At 41.4% G+C, this 13,648-nt stretch overlaps 1 protein-coding gene across 19 annotated transcripts in view; it reads right to left on the bottom strand.

The window, feature by feature from the left end:
- The window catches only part of KIAA1217 (KIAA1217 ortholog), a 371,859-nt gene that overhangs the window by 32,395 nt on the left and 325,816 nt on the right, over positions 1–13,648 (bottom strand). For 15 of the 19 annotated variants that reach the window (XR_009725177.1, XM_061351553.1, XM_061351543.1 and 12 more), the window contains 3 exons: positions 9,568–9,672; positions 9,064–9,116; positions 1,621–1,781 (listed from right to left, as the gene is read on the bottom strand). Coding sequence is in view for 18 of the 19 variants with exons in the window: in XM_061351553.1 (XP_061207537.1) it covers positions 1,621–1,781; positions 9,064–9,116; positions 9,568–9,672 (319 nt within the window). In the remaining variant the exon portion in view is untranslated. The remainder of the gene's footprint in view (positions 1–1,620; positions 1,782–9,063; positions 9,117–9,567; positions 9,673–13,648) is intronic. The other 4 variants (XM_061351515.1, XM_061351571.1, XM_061351647.1 and 1 more) reach the window with 1 other exon arrangement.

Consider the following 13,648-nt stretch of genomic DNA (forward strand, 5'->3'; position numbering starts at 1 on the left):
ACTGCCTCCAGCCCAGCACTGCGACCTCCATCCCACTTTAGGAAGCCACATGCTGTGGAAGCACAGCTGGTGGCCAGGTGTCTGAGATACCTCTGCATTTGGCACATGGGGTTACAGAAGGACAGAGGGGCTGCAGTGGTTTGCAGCACAAATGCATGAGAATATGCACTCACACATAAAGTGCCAGGGTAGAGATCCCAAACCAGAGTCTTGAAATTAGATGGGGACCATGATGGCTGGCACGTAGGCAGCACTGCTGAGAACAGCTTTTAAAAGATGCATTTGCTATAGGAACATACTCATTATAAGCTGAAAATGTAAACACATGGGTGTTGTATCACAGGCAGAGGTCACCTCGCTGACACAACTGTTTGCTCTAAATGCCTTTAGCCACCTCTTCGTTACCAGAAAACTGAAAGCAGGACCTTGTCCCAGCATCTTCAGTCTTGGCCACATTTTCCTTACTCTGATGTTTACCTCACCCTTCTGCTCCCTTGCCCTATAAGTGGCTCATAGTTTGATTTCCTTTAGTTAAAGAAGCGATGGCAAAATGTGTTCTGAATTCTGACGTGTATTATCATTATTCTGTTAGAAAACTAATCAGCAAATCAAAGGAGATTCACACAGTACCATTCCCATCTTCAAAACCACCTGGTTGTAATAGCAGTAGCAGCAGCCCTACAATACCAAACATGTGATGTCACTTTCCAGGCAAGAAATACTGGCAGAGTATTAGTTTCCCCTGCTGTTCACTTTGTCTTACAAGAAATTGCTTTACCTCCTTCTGCATCTTCTGAGCTATTCAATTTCCAATTAAGTTAAGGGCTGAAGACCTGTACAGCTGCAAATGCTTATTTTCACAGTGTCTAACATGAACAGCATATATTTACATTTGCAGCATGATGGTACATGTCAGCAGAACATTTTGGTTAACTCATCATTGTTCTTATTGTTTCTTGCAGATTTTGAAAGGTTGATGTGTATTAGGAAGATACTGGTAAAATCTGAATATAAGTAAGGCACAACCTTACTTATATTCAAATATATAAAACCTTTGCAGCAACTTTTGAAATATCTTTTATCCTTGCTGCTTAAGTTGGCTATTCTTCTGGGTTCTGTAAATACAGGACTCAAGCTCTGGCTTAATGCATATCTACTGATCCTTAGCTACATTTGGGTTTCCTGACATCAAAGCTGTTTATTCAGGAACTTTAAAACTGTCTCAATAGTAAACAGCATGGAGCAGGAACATGGCTCTTCCAACATGTTTATACAGCATATAACATAGCAGTGTCCAAACTGTAATCACAGACTTGCTATTATGGTAATATAAATACTGTTTAATGTCTAGAGTCATCAAGCAAAGCCAGAAAGGAAGATTTTTTTTTTTATCAATATCTGAGCAGCAGTAGCTAAACTGAACTAATTCTTATACTTTTAGGACTATGTAAGTGGTATACGCTATAGTAGAATACACTTTTGCGTCTGTAATACATGGGTCTCCTCTTTGCTTAGAATTCTGCTAGTGAGAATCACTCGTACATGCGGGGGAGCAGAGGAGAGGGAGAGAGAAGGAGGGAGGAAAAGGGCATTTGCTGACAATTACCCAGATAAGCATACCTGTAGCTGCTTCATCTGATGTAGCTGCAGCCGCAGATCCGACACGTTGCGTTTCATCCCATGAAGGCTGACTTGCATTGATGGGGCTCCAGCAGAGTGATGGATGACAGCAGATTCCAGAGTTGACAAGGCGTTCTTCCCACCAGGTATGTTAGCAGCACCTACAATAAGCAGCAGCACAAGTTGAGCTCACCAGCAGAGAGGGTGCAAACATGATCTGTCCTCTGCCTATTGAACTCACATGTATTTCACATAGATGGGCAAGAAAAGTAAATTATAGTTGCCAATGATCAGTACTAACAGGGGACTGGCACCTCCTTACCCATTATATTTTGAAGGAAAACTCTAAAATATCAGAGCAATTCTGTGCTGGAGCCTCAGCCATACCTGAGTACTGCATTACTACAGGACTGCTTCCTAACACATGTAGTGGAGATAGGATAATAAACTATAACTGCAGATTACAGAAAACAGCAGCAAATCAAACTGGTGCTGAAAGTAGCTTCAAGGTTGTCTTCTCAGGAGGCAGCCAAGACTGAGTTGATGCACATTCCCAGGAGTCCTGAACTGTGTATTTGTTGTTTAATTATCACTGACGAGAGATTCAGTCAAATTGCCAAGTGTGGGGAAAAGTTTTCTATAGAGAATCTTGCTTTGCTGCTTGAATTACAATTGTGTTACTTCTATCAGGTGTCTCTAACTGCTACTGTGTGAAACCAGAAGAGAAATGAAACAATGGTGTGGCAGAGAACTGTTCTCCAGCCGTGTTGCCTCCACCTATTCTCTTTAGCCTACCATTTATTCAGGACTGCCTTCACAAAGGAATACAGCATAACACAAGGAAGTGAGCTCAGCCATACCCTGAGAGTAACCATCAGTACGCTCACAAGACTTTCTTCATTAAATAATTCTGTTCCCCTACACAGCATCAATGTCAAGCTTGTTCTTTTCAGTCTCAAGTAACTGGGAAGAAGCTTTATTTACAAAGTACAAGCAAATTCCAGCTTATCAGTTGATAGTCATGTTACAGCTTCTTCTAGCAATTTGCACTTACATACCTATATGTGTCCCTTCCCTTCCTACCACCAACAGGGAAAATGACAGACTGTCAGTAGGACACATTTCACTTTCTATGTCCAGGACTATGTTGATCACAGTACCAGATCTACCTTGTCCCTTGGGTTCAGAAGGCTGCCACTCCATGAGCTACTGCATTATCAGCCCCTTATTCCAAGAAAGACTTTGATGTGCTGGAGCATATTGGAGAACACGAGGCTCAAGGGAGACCTTATTGCTCTCTACAACTACCTAAAAGGAGGTAGTGAGGAGAGTGTCAGTCTCTTCTCCCAAGTAACAAGCAATAGGATGAGAGGAAATGGTCTCCAGTTGTGCGAGGGAAGGTTTAGACTGGATATTAGGAAAACTTTCTTCCCCAAAAGGGGTATCCAGCATTGGAACAGGCTGCTCAGGGAATCGGTTTAGTCACCATCCCTGGAGGTATTTAAAAGATGTGTAGACGTGGTGCTTAAGGCCATGGTTTATTGGTGGACTTGGTTGTGTTAGGTTTACGGTTGGACTTTATGATTTTAAAGGTCTTTTCAAACCTACATGATTCTATGATTCTGTTCTATGATTATGTCATTCACACTTCATTTCCTTCCTGCTCTATGAATAAAACAAAAAATCTGAGGAAACAGAATATAACTCATCAGGGGATCTCCACAGGAATCTTGGTTATCGTTTGTTCTCACAAGTGCTCATTCTATCAAGTTCAACAAAATCAAACAGAAACTAGTGTTACGAGCTTGCCTTTGCCTGCTGAAGGCAAATTTTCAGTGCTCCAAAGGGCATGATGCATTTTTCTGGCTGGAATGAGTATGAACCCATGAGGGGTAAGTTTTATCCCTGCCCTCTCATCCCTAGTTTTCTTTTTAACCAGCAAAACCTCCAAACATGCCCATAAATACAGCTCAGCATAAAAACACATTGTTATTCCTTTGCCAGTAGGTGTGGATACCTCAAATATAGCCTTTGCAAAATTCATCTGGGGGAAGCATTTTCAAAGGATGGAAGTTACACCTGACTATTTTTATTTAAAAATGGGCCAAAAGGTTCCTGAAGAATCATGTTTCTTGCTTTACCTACATTTGCAATTGCTGTCAGTAAACACACAGGCCTCTCTGGCTGCACCCATGCTATATATGGGGTGCCATGCCATAGGCTTCCAGGGACTTGCTTAAACAAAAACCTGTTCTAAAGCTGGTGCTGGCTGTTGTAATGCTATACCTTACCCAAACTTGCTCCAGCTAGATCTACTTGGTGCTTCAACAACGGCACTTTTCATTTCAGTGCTGAGCAAGCTGCTGCACATTTTTGCTATACTCCAGGGTTATTCAATGCTCTCTTGACTTTCAAAGAGCTGCCTAACAGAAAGCAATGCTCAAGAAGTAAACAGTCCTTGTTCACTGTGCCATTCTGTACCCACTCCATGGTTCAGTCTAATATATGTTAATACTTGTCTGTCTACATGTACACTGCAGTTTTTCCTACAGTCAAGCATCTATTTCCCTCCCATATGCACTATTTTTTTCATTTTTTTTAAGAAAAGGATATTTAGTTCATAAACCCTACAGACAGAAACCCCCAGATAGTCTGAAAAATGTGGATAAGCCTCCAAGAGTTCTGATCTCCAGCCACAAATCTAGACTATTTTTGAATGCACATTCACCTTTCTGCTATTTTTTGCCTCAAGCAAAAGCTCCAAAACCTCAGCCCCCGACCCTGTGATGATGCAGCCAAGGCATGAATCAGTCCCCACCAGTCTCTTCCCCCATGCTGGACCCCAGTCAATTCACATATTTTCTCAGGAAGGGGTGCCTGCTTTCCTCTTAGTGTAGATGGACTGTGATCTGCTTCTGTAAGCAATAAATGTCTCTGACTCCTTACAAAGCAGCTTTCCTCCTCTTCTGCTGCCTTGGCCACCTCTTCTCACCATTATGTACTCTCTGCTGCCACAGAGTCCCTGCTGCAGAGTGTGCTCAGAGCCTGTGAAGCATGACATGGGACTCTTAAGGGTGTGAAACACCACCACAGTTACCAAGTGAGCATGAGAGCACAGTAAGGATCAGCAGCTGATTTCGCAGATACATATTTTCATCAAAAAGGAATAAAAGGGCAGCTGAATGAGGGGATGTTTCATCTAGGGAGTATTGCTCGCTTTTGGAAATAGTCCCAGACTGTAGCTTTGTGAGTAGATGTGTGGCCAGATGGACTGAAGGGAAAGAAACAGCACTGGTTCTCAGGTTTTTAAATAAACCCTTTATGGAGCTAGGTATGGTGGCTTAAATGCAGGAACCCTTCATAACTCGCTAATACTCTGGACAAAAAACAAATGTTAACTTTTCTTTTTTCTTTTACAAAGGCTAATGAACTAAACTGACATTTCTAAAGCACAAATAGAACTGACGTGCAAAAAGGGGAACGGTTTACTATTTGCCTAGGCTCAGGAAGGTATGCAACACAACTTTCACTCCCTGACACTTGACCTTTGCTGTGGTTGCAAAGACTGCTCTCCTTCTATTTTCCACATTTTATTTTTCTTTCTAAAATATTGAGGTTTTCTTTTGAGCACGCTAGAAAACAGGCCATCTGAAGATACCCAGCAAAGTTTCTTCACAAATTATTCATATCTTTATCAAAGAACCATATTTTCAAGCATCATTTGGGTAAAACACCTGACAGTTACTTAGTTCTCTTTCCATTCAGTTAGAATCCACTAAACAAATAGGTAAATGCAATGTTAATGTTGCAATTCCATCATTAACAATCTGTGATGGCCAGGCACTAAAGCACCCTTAAAAGAATAAAATATTACACACATATATATATATATTACTGTGGAACTTCAGCTCATTGATTCAGAATGGAATCAGGATCATGTTTTACCTGCAAACACTGGCAGAGTTCAAAGACTGGTGTGATCTGTCTTTGAATCTGAGATAAGCAAGCAGATATGGACAATGTTTTTAATTTACAGATCATCACAGCTAGAGTCATGCATGTGAAAAAAGCACACAGATATACAGAGATGACAAGACACCTCGTAACGACCAAGGAGTCAAATCTGGGCCCTACATGTGTAATACTTCTCCCCATTGCCATCTCCCTCTCTGGGTTTGTACTTATGGTGTTACTGCAAAAAGACATACTCCTTGATGCCTTTTCAGGAAGTACTGAAATTCCCTTCTTCCTCTTCCAACCAGGCATCACCTAGCGAAGAACTATTACTTTTTTTTTTTTTTTTTGATAATGCTTGATACAACAGATCTTATTTTAATCAATGAATCCAGGACTAATCTATCAATCTCACCACTTGATGAACAAATATGTGACAGAAAAGAGACTGAGCATTTCCCAGCACATTTGTTAGTAATCTCAAGGAGACTCTTTCTAGTACGGTTTGGGTTTAGAGTCACATGCCATCCTTATGTGAAGAGTCCCTTGTGTGAAAAGCCATTCACTTTTGATGAACTGAAGAAGGTTATAAGGATTCAGTCATGGGATTTATCCTAACATTAGTAGAAGAGACACAGCCAGTCTTTGAAAGCTTACTGCTCTTTGAACCCACACCCCATGAAAGAACTGAGCCTAAAGCAATAAAACATAAGAAATGCAGACAAGCACGATTGTTAGAGGCTCTTTTTCGGCAGTGAAAAAGCATTTTTATTTAGGCTCTTTAATATTTGAGGCTAAAGAATCCACTACAGACTAGCAAAGCAAAAACAAGTTAAATACAACAATTCGGTTTATACGAAAACCAGAGTATTCGCAATCTAGCTCTATAAAGTTATCTAGGATGTAGAAATGTTGGTTTCTTTCCCTTCCAAAGTGAGCTAGTTCTCTATTTTTTGTCTCCTATCATTGGAACACATACTATAAAATACAATGTTGGTTCAACATTGATGAGCCAATTTTATCCTGCACAGATGTTTTATTGTTCAGGATGGGAAGCTATTCACGTTTCTGCTTAGCAGCACTCTAGAAAGGACTGCTCAATCAACATTTTGTACTACTTTTTCTTTCAAATAGGCTTTGAAATTGCTAAAACTGGTATCTCAGTTGTAAGTGCACAGTTGTCAAGTGCAATTGTATACTAAGAGAGTCAACAGCCTAAATGGCTATACTTAATAAGGATTGGGGTGAACTGAAGAACAAAACAGCAGTCAGGAGGAGCGTTTTTAGATGCTGCTGACACGTTTAAACCCAAGCATATTTACAAAAAAGGAGAAACATTATGTAGTATATTCTGGCAGATTGCCTAATTTTCAAGTAATCAGGGCCTGCACCGACTTATTAAATTCAAAAGCAAGTGCAAAAGCAAAATATTCTATTATACAGGACTATTCAATTATGCAACAATCCCTGGTAATAGACAATGTGCATTACAATGCTGTAGTGCATTAGGGTCAGCGTCACACCTTGTTTCCCTTTAATTTAATTTAAAGGCAGTTTAATCTGGTGGCTGAGTCATGCTGGGAAGACTGGATTTAGGGTTGCAGATGCAGGAGTAACAACTATAATTTCTAGCATTGATAGGGATCCTTGCAGATGAGTGGCTGCTTCGCTTGCCCCCGCTGCCCTGTCCTCATCACCCAAGTGATCAGAAAGGCATCTGTTGCACAACCTGAATGCTGATATCCTTACTCAGACGCTGGATATGGGCATGGTCATGTGACAAAGTAAACGCCTGTCAGTACATGACAGATGCTGATCTGGTGTCTGACAGTAAATTACATTCCCCACTCTCCACCCCCCATGCTTGGACATGCAGCTGTTAGCTGTAATTTTGCCATTTCAGGGACATGTGTTCAGTTATATGCTAAGGTAGTGAGTGCGGAATCTTTAACAACAGTGGCAAGAAATGGTTGCTGGTCGGATGAACCAGCATTCTGTTCTGGTGGGCTGGGCATGACTTCCACACTGTGGAATTCCCACCTTTGCTTTGTGCAGGCAAATCACTGGATAATTCAGGTTGAAAGAGACAGCTGGAAGTCATCTGGTCCAAACTCACAGCAGGGCACCCTTAGATCAGAACCTTCAACTCAGTGCTCCCCACAAAGTATTTATCTGAATTAGTTCAAACACAATGCAAACGGAAAGGCCAAACAGCAATACAATACAAAGAGGAACACAAGGCATTGTGTGTGCGGGTTTTGATGGTTTCATAGGTGCTTTGTATGAGACAAGACCTGTGTGAGTAGGGAATACCATAAATTCTTAAGTGTATGACACTGAAATAGGGGAAGTCTAAGAGCATTTTGCAGCTGTTTTGAAAAATGATGGACTTCTCAGTAAGTTGTCAGAAACTGATCAATTACAGCTTCTTTCTTCACAGCCTGAAGTATTGCTCTCCCCATCCAGGGGCCAGCAGGAAGGGAAAAGCTGGAACAGGACCAGAGAGTGGCTTGGGAGAAAAGTTCCAGTACCAGGATTTTAGCACTTTCTCTCTTGTATATGCTTGATAGTTTCCAGGTCTGGTTTGATTTCTGTTGGTTAGGAGGACATACTGCAATTCCAGATAAACAGGAATCCTGAACGTGAACTAACAGCTCCAACAGAAAAGCTAGTTAAGAGCATAATAGGTTTGGTAACAAATGCGTGTGGTTTACTACCTGCCAGCGCACAGACCTCCCTGTGGGAACAGCATTACCAGGAAGTAGGGAACTGCCTTTATTTGCATTCAGTGCATGGCAAAGGGTGAAAAGAAGGCATACAAACACACACACACCCTGCAGACATCTCCAGCACAGCCCATACACAAAGAGCTCCAATCACATGGACATCTTTTTTCACAACACCCTTAGCTCCATCTTTTAAACACTTAACAGCTCTCCAAGTGGGAATCTAAAATAAGACCAGCTCATACTGGCTTCATAATTGATGCTTGCTCAGAAAAGTTTAGGCACAAGCTAACAATTAGCAACAGATCAATATGGCTTAATTAGAGAAAGTGCTATCTTGCTGACTGCTAAATTACTTAATGTCATTACATCTGTAGCACCCTACTGACAGAACTTCAGAGAAAAGTTCAGATGACCAGAATAGGAATGAAATATTTAGCCTTCCACAGCAATCTGGATACATCTGGGGTTAATGACAGATGCACACTATAGATGGGATGAGTCACTGGAAAATTCACCATATGCAGAGACTCTGTACCTCATTTAAACCATCCAGTGCAGGTGTGAAATTCATTCCACAGACCACCTCAACCTGCCAGAAATTCCTCTCTTACCATAAGATGTGATCAACTTCCATATCCTGAACTTCAGCTTCAGTTCTGACACTACAGCAATAGGAATTTAAGTAAATTTGACATTTCTATAAGGGATGCTAGTAATGTTAGAGAGGCAGAATTTGTAAGTTAGAAGTGAATTGTCTTACCTGCAGTGTCAGTGCTGTTCTTGCCGGACACAATTTTCATCATAATCTTCTCACTAAGTAATAAAAAGAAAAATCATAATTTTAACATACAATCAATAAAACTGTAATGAAGTTTATAATCAGCAAATTAAATGGCCTTGTCTAGCATATATATTTTTGATTTAAATCACCAGTAGCTTGTCAGTTGCTTTTTTTGCCTTTTTTTTTTTTTTTTTTACAATCAGCTTTTAATACAAGTTAAGCAAGGAATGGAGTATAAGCAGTAGAAAGCATAGAGATGTAGCTACATTGATTTGTTTTAACACAAAGAAGAGTAATGCAGTTAATCTCCATCTATCATTTGGCATATTCTTCCTCTCTGCCTAGCATTCTCATGGGGATGATAAAGATATTTAAAAATGATTGAGCATTAAGGATTTTTTTACTATTACAGTCAAATATTATTTTGTTGATTGATTACTAAAATCATTACAGAGAAACAGATTTAATGAATTCTTTTTTTACCTAGAAGCATCTTTGCTATTACTTGTATTTGGCCCTTTAAAAAGCGCAGACTGAACAAGACCAGTTAAACTGGCAATCTGTTTCTCCATGGCTTGTATCCTCTCTCTGTAAGACAAGAGAACCGTTTGTTAAAGCCAGGTATATTTGCTTTCAGACTTGTTTTTCTAGGTGAATGATTACCACAGGATTGGAAAGACACTACAGAGCTTGTGCAAAGGCCCACAGGTACCAGTTTGCATATACCTTCTTGCAGCAGCTTACCGCATCTTGGCTTGGACAGCTTTTGCATGGTAACAGACATTAAAAAAGACATCTGCTTCATTAAAAAAGAACAAAACAAACAACCACCCAAGTAATAAACTTCTAACGATCTCACAAGACAGGCATCTAAAACAATCAGTTAATGCCTCTTGGAACTAGTGAAAATAATCAAAATATTATTTCATGTATTTTCACTTTTGCATACACCAGGAGAATACTTCTGCCTGCATATAAGGTTTCAGGATTAAAGACTTTAACACTTCTTCTTGTTACTATTTTTACTTTCCCCAAACCCAGGATTTTTGTCTGCAAAGCATTTAATCTGCCCATGCTGACTACTTCTGAGGCCAAATCCTTTGCACCTGACATCACAACTGTCTGCCTTGGAAAGGACAGCATTGTGACAGACAGGCACAGGACACCAAATGCAGACTGCACAGCAACATTATCATAAAACAGATTGTTTGCATGCACATATCCTGATAAATTCATAAAAGGAAGAAGAGAGAAAGAAGAACTGTAATAGGTATGGTCAGAGTTTTCCATAGGTACCAAAGGTCATGAAACAACAACGTCTGTTTTGGATAGGAAGGCTGACATTTGTGTGTTTGTATGTTTATCTGTTTACATAAATGCATGTATTAGTCAAGTACCAGGTGACTTCCTCAATGGGCTCCAAAACAGCCTTTTGCTCACACAGATGCCTACTTCCACATGCCAGCATGTCAATGACACACAGACACACATCAATATGAGAGATCAGACAGGACCTTCTGAAAATGCATCCCTATATGCCAGCAGTGAAGTGACTGGGGAGACATACAAAACCAAATCCTAACAGTGGGCTGTGAATTTGGAAGATGTCTCAGAACAAAACTTCTCAAAAAGCAAGTGACTAAGACCAGCAGCAATGATGGATGAAAGAAGATGGGACAGACACATGCAGGCCCAGACTCAGCCTGCAGCAGGGGCCATCCATCACCACTGCAGCATCCTGGGCACACGGTAGCAGCTGAACTCTGGCTACCAAGCTCCAGTTGAATGCCAATCAGTTAAGGGCCATATAAACTCAAAAGGAGGTAGCAATACCAGGCAAAAGCAAGCTGACATGGTACAAAGCGAGTAACCAGCCCAGCCTGCAGTCAGCCAGATTACCAAAGCTAATTATTTCATTCACATGAGATTGAAACAGAGCATTGCTGGGATCGTGCAGAAACACCATAGCCAGGAGAGACACCGAGACACTCAAGACATTGTGAAAACAGGGCAGCAAAACAAGTAATGAGATGCTAACAGACACAAGGAGAGAAGAAATGAGTGCTCAGTCAGTTCCCAGCCAGCAGACATGCTCTTACTGCAATTTGATACAGCGGGAGCATCTTACTTGTCTGTCTTCATGTTGAAAGGTATTTTGAACGGTGGTGAGAAGACTAGTGAATCTGACCTAATTCATTTCAAACCAAGAAATATGTTACAGAATTTCCACTGTCATAAGCTTTAAAATAAGAAGCTGGTTCAGGCTACAGTAAGTTTTGGAACAAAAACAGGTACTAAAAGCCTGGGATAAATATATTCTAACAAACTCTAATGCAGCATTTTAGACACTTAATAATGAAAACTTATTTATTTATTTATTTATTTCCCCCCCAGATAATCACCACAAAACCTTCCTGGAAATAATCTCAATTGGAAGTCTATCTGTTTTACTAATTCATAAATATGATGTTTTTTCCATCCCACATTCGATAATCTGGAAACAATTTTCTGCTTCAAAAGAGATTATGGCAACACAAAGCTGATCTTGTCCTTTGCCATGAAATCTAGGAAAATATGTTGTTAAGAGGGAGAGGGATGTTCCAGAGATAGGAGATGATGAAAAATGAATGAAATACTGGAATCAATTGCACAGAGCACATTATTTTTCATATGGTAAAAGCATTAAGAATGTGAAGAATCTACATGTGCTCTGGAGTTACTCTGTGAAAGACAAGGCAGGATTTTCCTGCAGTCGTTTCACTGTAATACCCAGGCTCCTTACGGCCATCAGCACCAAACATCTCAAAAACAGGTGTCTGAAAACAAGGTGCCTCTTAGGCATTAAATCAAATGACCTGATTTTGGGAGACCTGGCAGTCTGACTGATGGCAGTGGGAGGCAGCGTGCTCCAGCACTGGCAGGCAGGGACATGGCCAGCCTGGCAGCAGGGCTGTGCTTAGGGCTGATGTGTCTGAAGGGCTAGTGGCTCAGTCCTGCCACCCATCACACCAGGCAGGGACGGTATTCTTCAGCTGCCTCCTTCCCCTTTGGCTTCTCTGTGAAAGGCTGGAGCAACCTCTGCTCCAGAGGGAGACAATGAATACTTTCTTCATCTTGTGCCAGCCTGGGGTCCGTCAGGGATGCTGACACTGTCATGACAGTTGTACTTTTTTGGCTCTCAACACTGTATTCTCTACTTCTCATTGTGCTCCTAATGGAAGGAAGGTGGGCGGAACAGCCTGCCCCACCATCCCTTCCTGTAACGGGCAGCATGGGGCAGAGCAGGGTTCCCAGGGCACAGGCCAGGTTGGCACTCTAGTGACATAGGGCAGGTTGGGACATGGAGCACCAGGAGGGAGGGTCAGGCAGAACAAAATGCAGGGTAGCATGTGAAGGCCAAACTCTGTTTCCAGATTGATTTCCCAGATAATCTGAATCTCTCCACCACCCAGGAAGAGCAGGGAGGGTCTGCTGTACAACAGTTGGGAAAGAAATGGCTGTTTTATCAGCCTGAACACAGACAGGCATTGTTTTACATTGTTTTCCTGTGAATACTGGGAGAGTCAGAGGTAGTAGCATGGTAGGGGAGGCAAAGAGGGTGCAAGGTCAGAAGCAACTCCCAGCTCTAGCAGGCCCCTCTGTCAGCCTTGGCTTCAGCTTGTGACAGGCCTTGACCAGCAAAGCAGGCAGACACCAGCCTGTTCTCCCTAGCAGTCTGGTCCACAGCTCCAGGTCTGGGTACATCCAGGGCCCTATGCCAGCGTCTCACTCCCCAAATTCAGCAGAAGCAAATTAATGCCTTTGTTTCTCCAGGGACTGTGTGCACTGAGGCATCAAACTTCATCATCAGCTTTCTTCCTTACAGCTTCACTGAGGTTTCATGTCATTCCCTCGACTGAAATTAACTGGAAGCAAACCCAAGCAGGATACATCATATTGATGAATTGATACCCACTTCTCACAGCAATGCTATTAAAGAATGACTTGCATGTGTCTTCCCTTTTCTAGGGATACCTTTAATATTCACATCACTGAAAAGATACTTCATACAGACACAAACTAGAACTGGGCTGTGTAACCATTTGTGTTCTTGTTTGACCCTAGGCTGTGCCACAGAAGACTGGCACTATGAATTAACTGGCACACTATTCTGGAAAAAGATTTTCAGTGACTTCGTATTTTATAGTTAAACCCTGAGTGAAGCCGGTATAGTAATCAAAAAGAGGTTCAGAGACAGGGAAAAAAAAACCCATTTCTTTCTACATTACCCTATTAGAGAAACATTTCATTAGAAATTTTTCTATCTCACTGGGAAAAGAAAGCAATCAGGAGTTTCCCAATGGATTCCCTAGAATCAAGTGTCACAGTCAGACTTTACCCCAAAGTCTGCCCAAAACAGCAGAGTATCTATCCTGGAAGGGCATGATGCAAAGACCAGCAGAACTCTTCTTTACTCTGCTCTCCTCCCAATGGAATACTTCCATCTTCTAAAGATAAGGTTAAACTCAAATTTTCTCCAGCTTGAAGCTAAAGAGAAAAGGAAAGCTCTGAAGCACTGCCAGCT

Source organism: Neopsephotus bourkii, unplaced genomic scaffold (genome assembly GCF_033783945.1).
Source record: "Neopsephotus bourkii isolate Nb327-2 ecotype Australia unplaced genomic scaffold, CSIRO-AGI_Nbou_v1 NB_53, whole genome shotgun sequence".
Lineage (NCBI taxonomy): Eukaryota > Metazoa > Chordata > Aves > Psittaciformes > Psittacidae > Neopsephotus > Neopsephotus bourkii.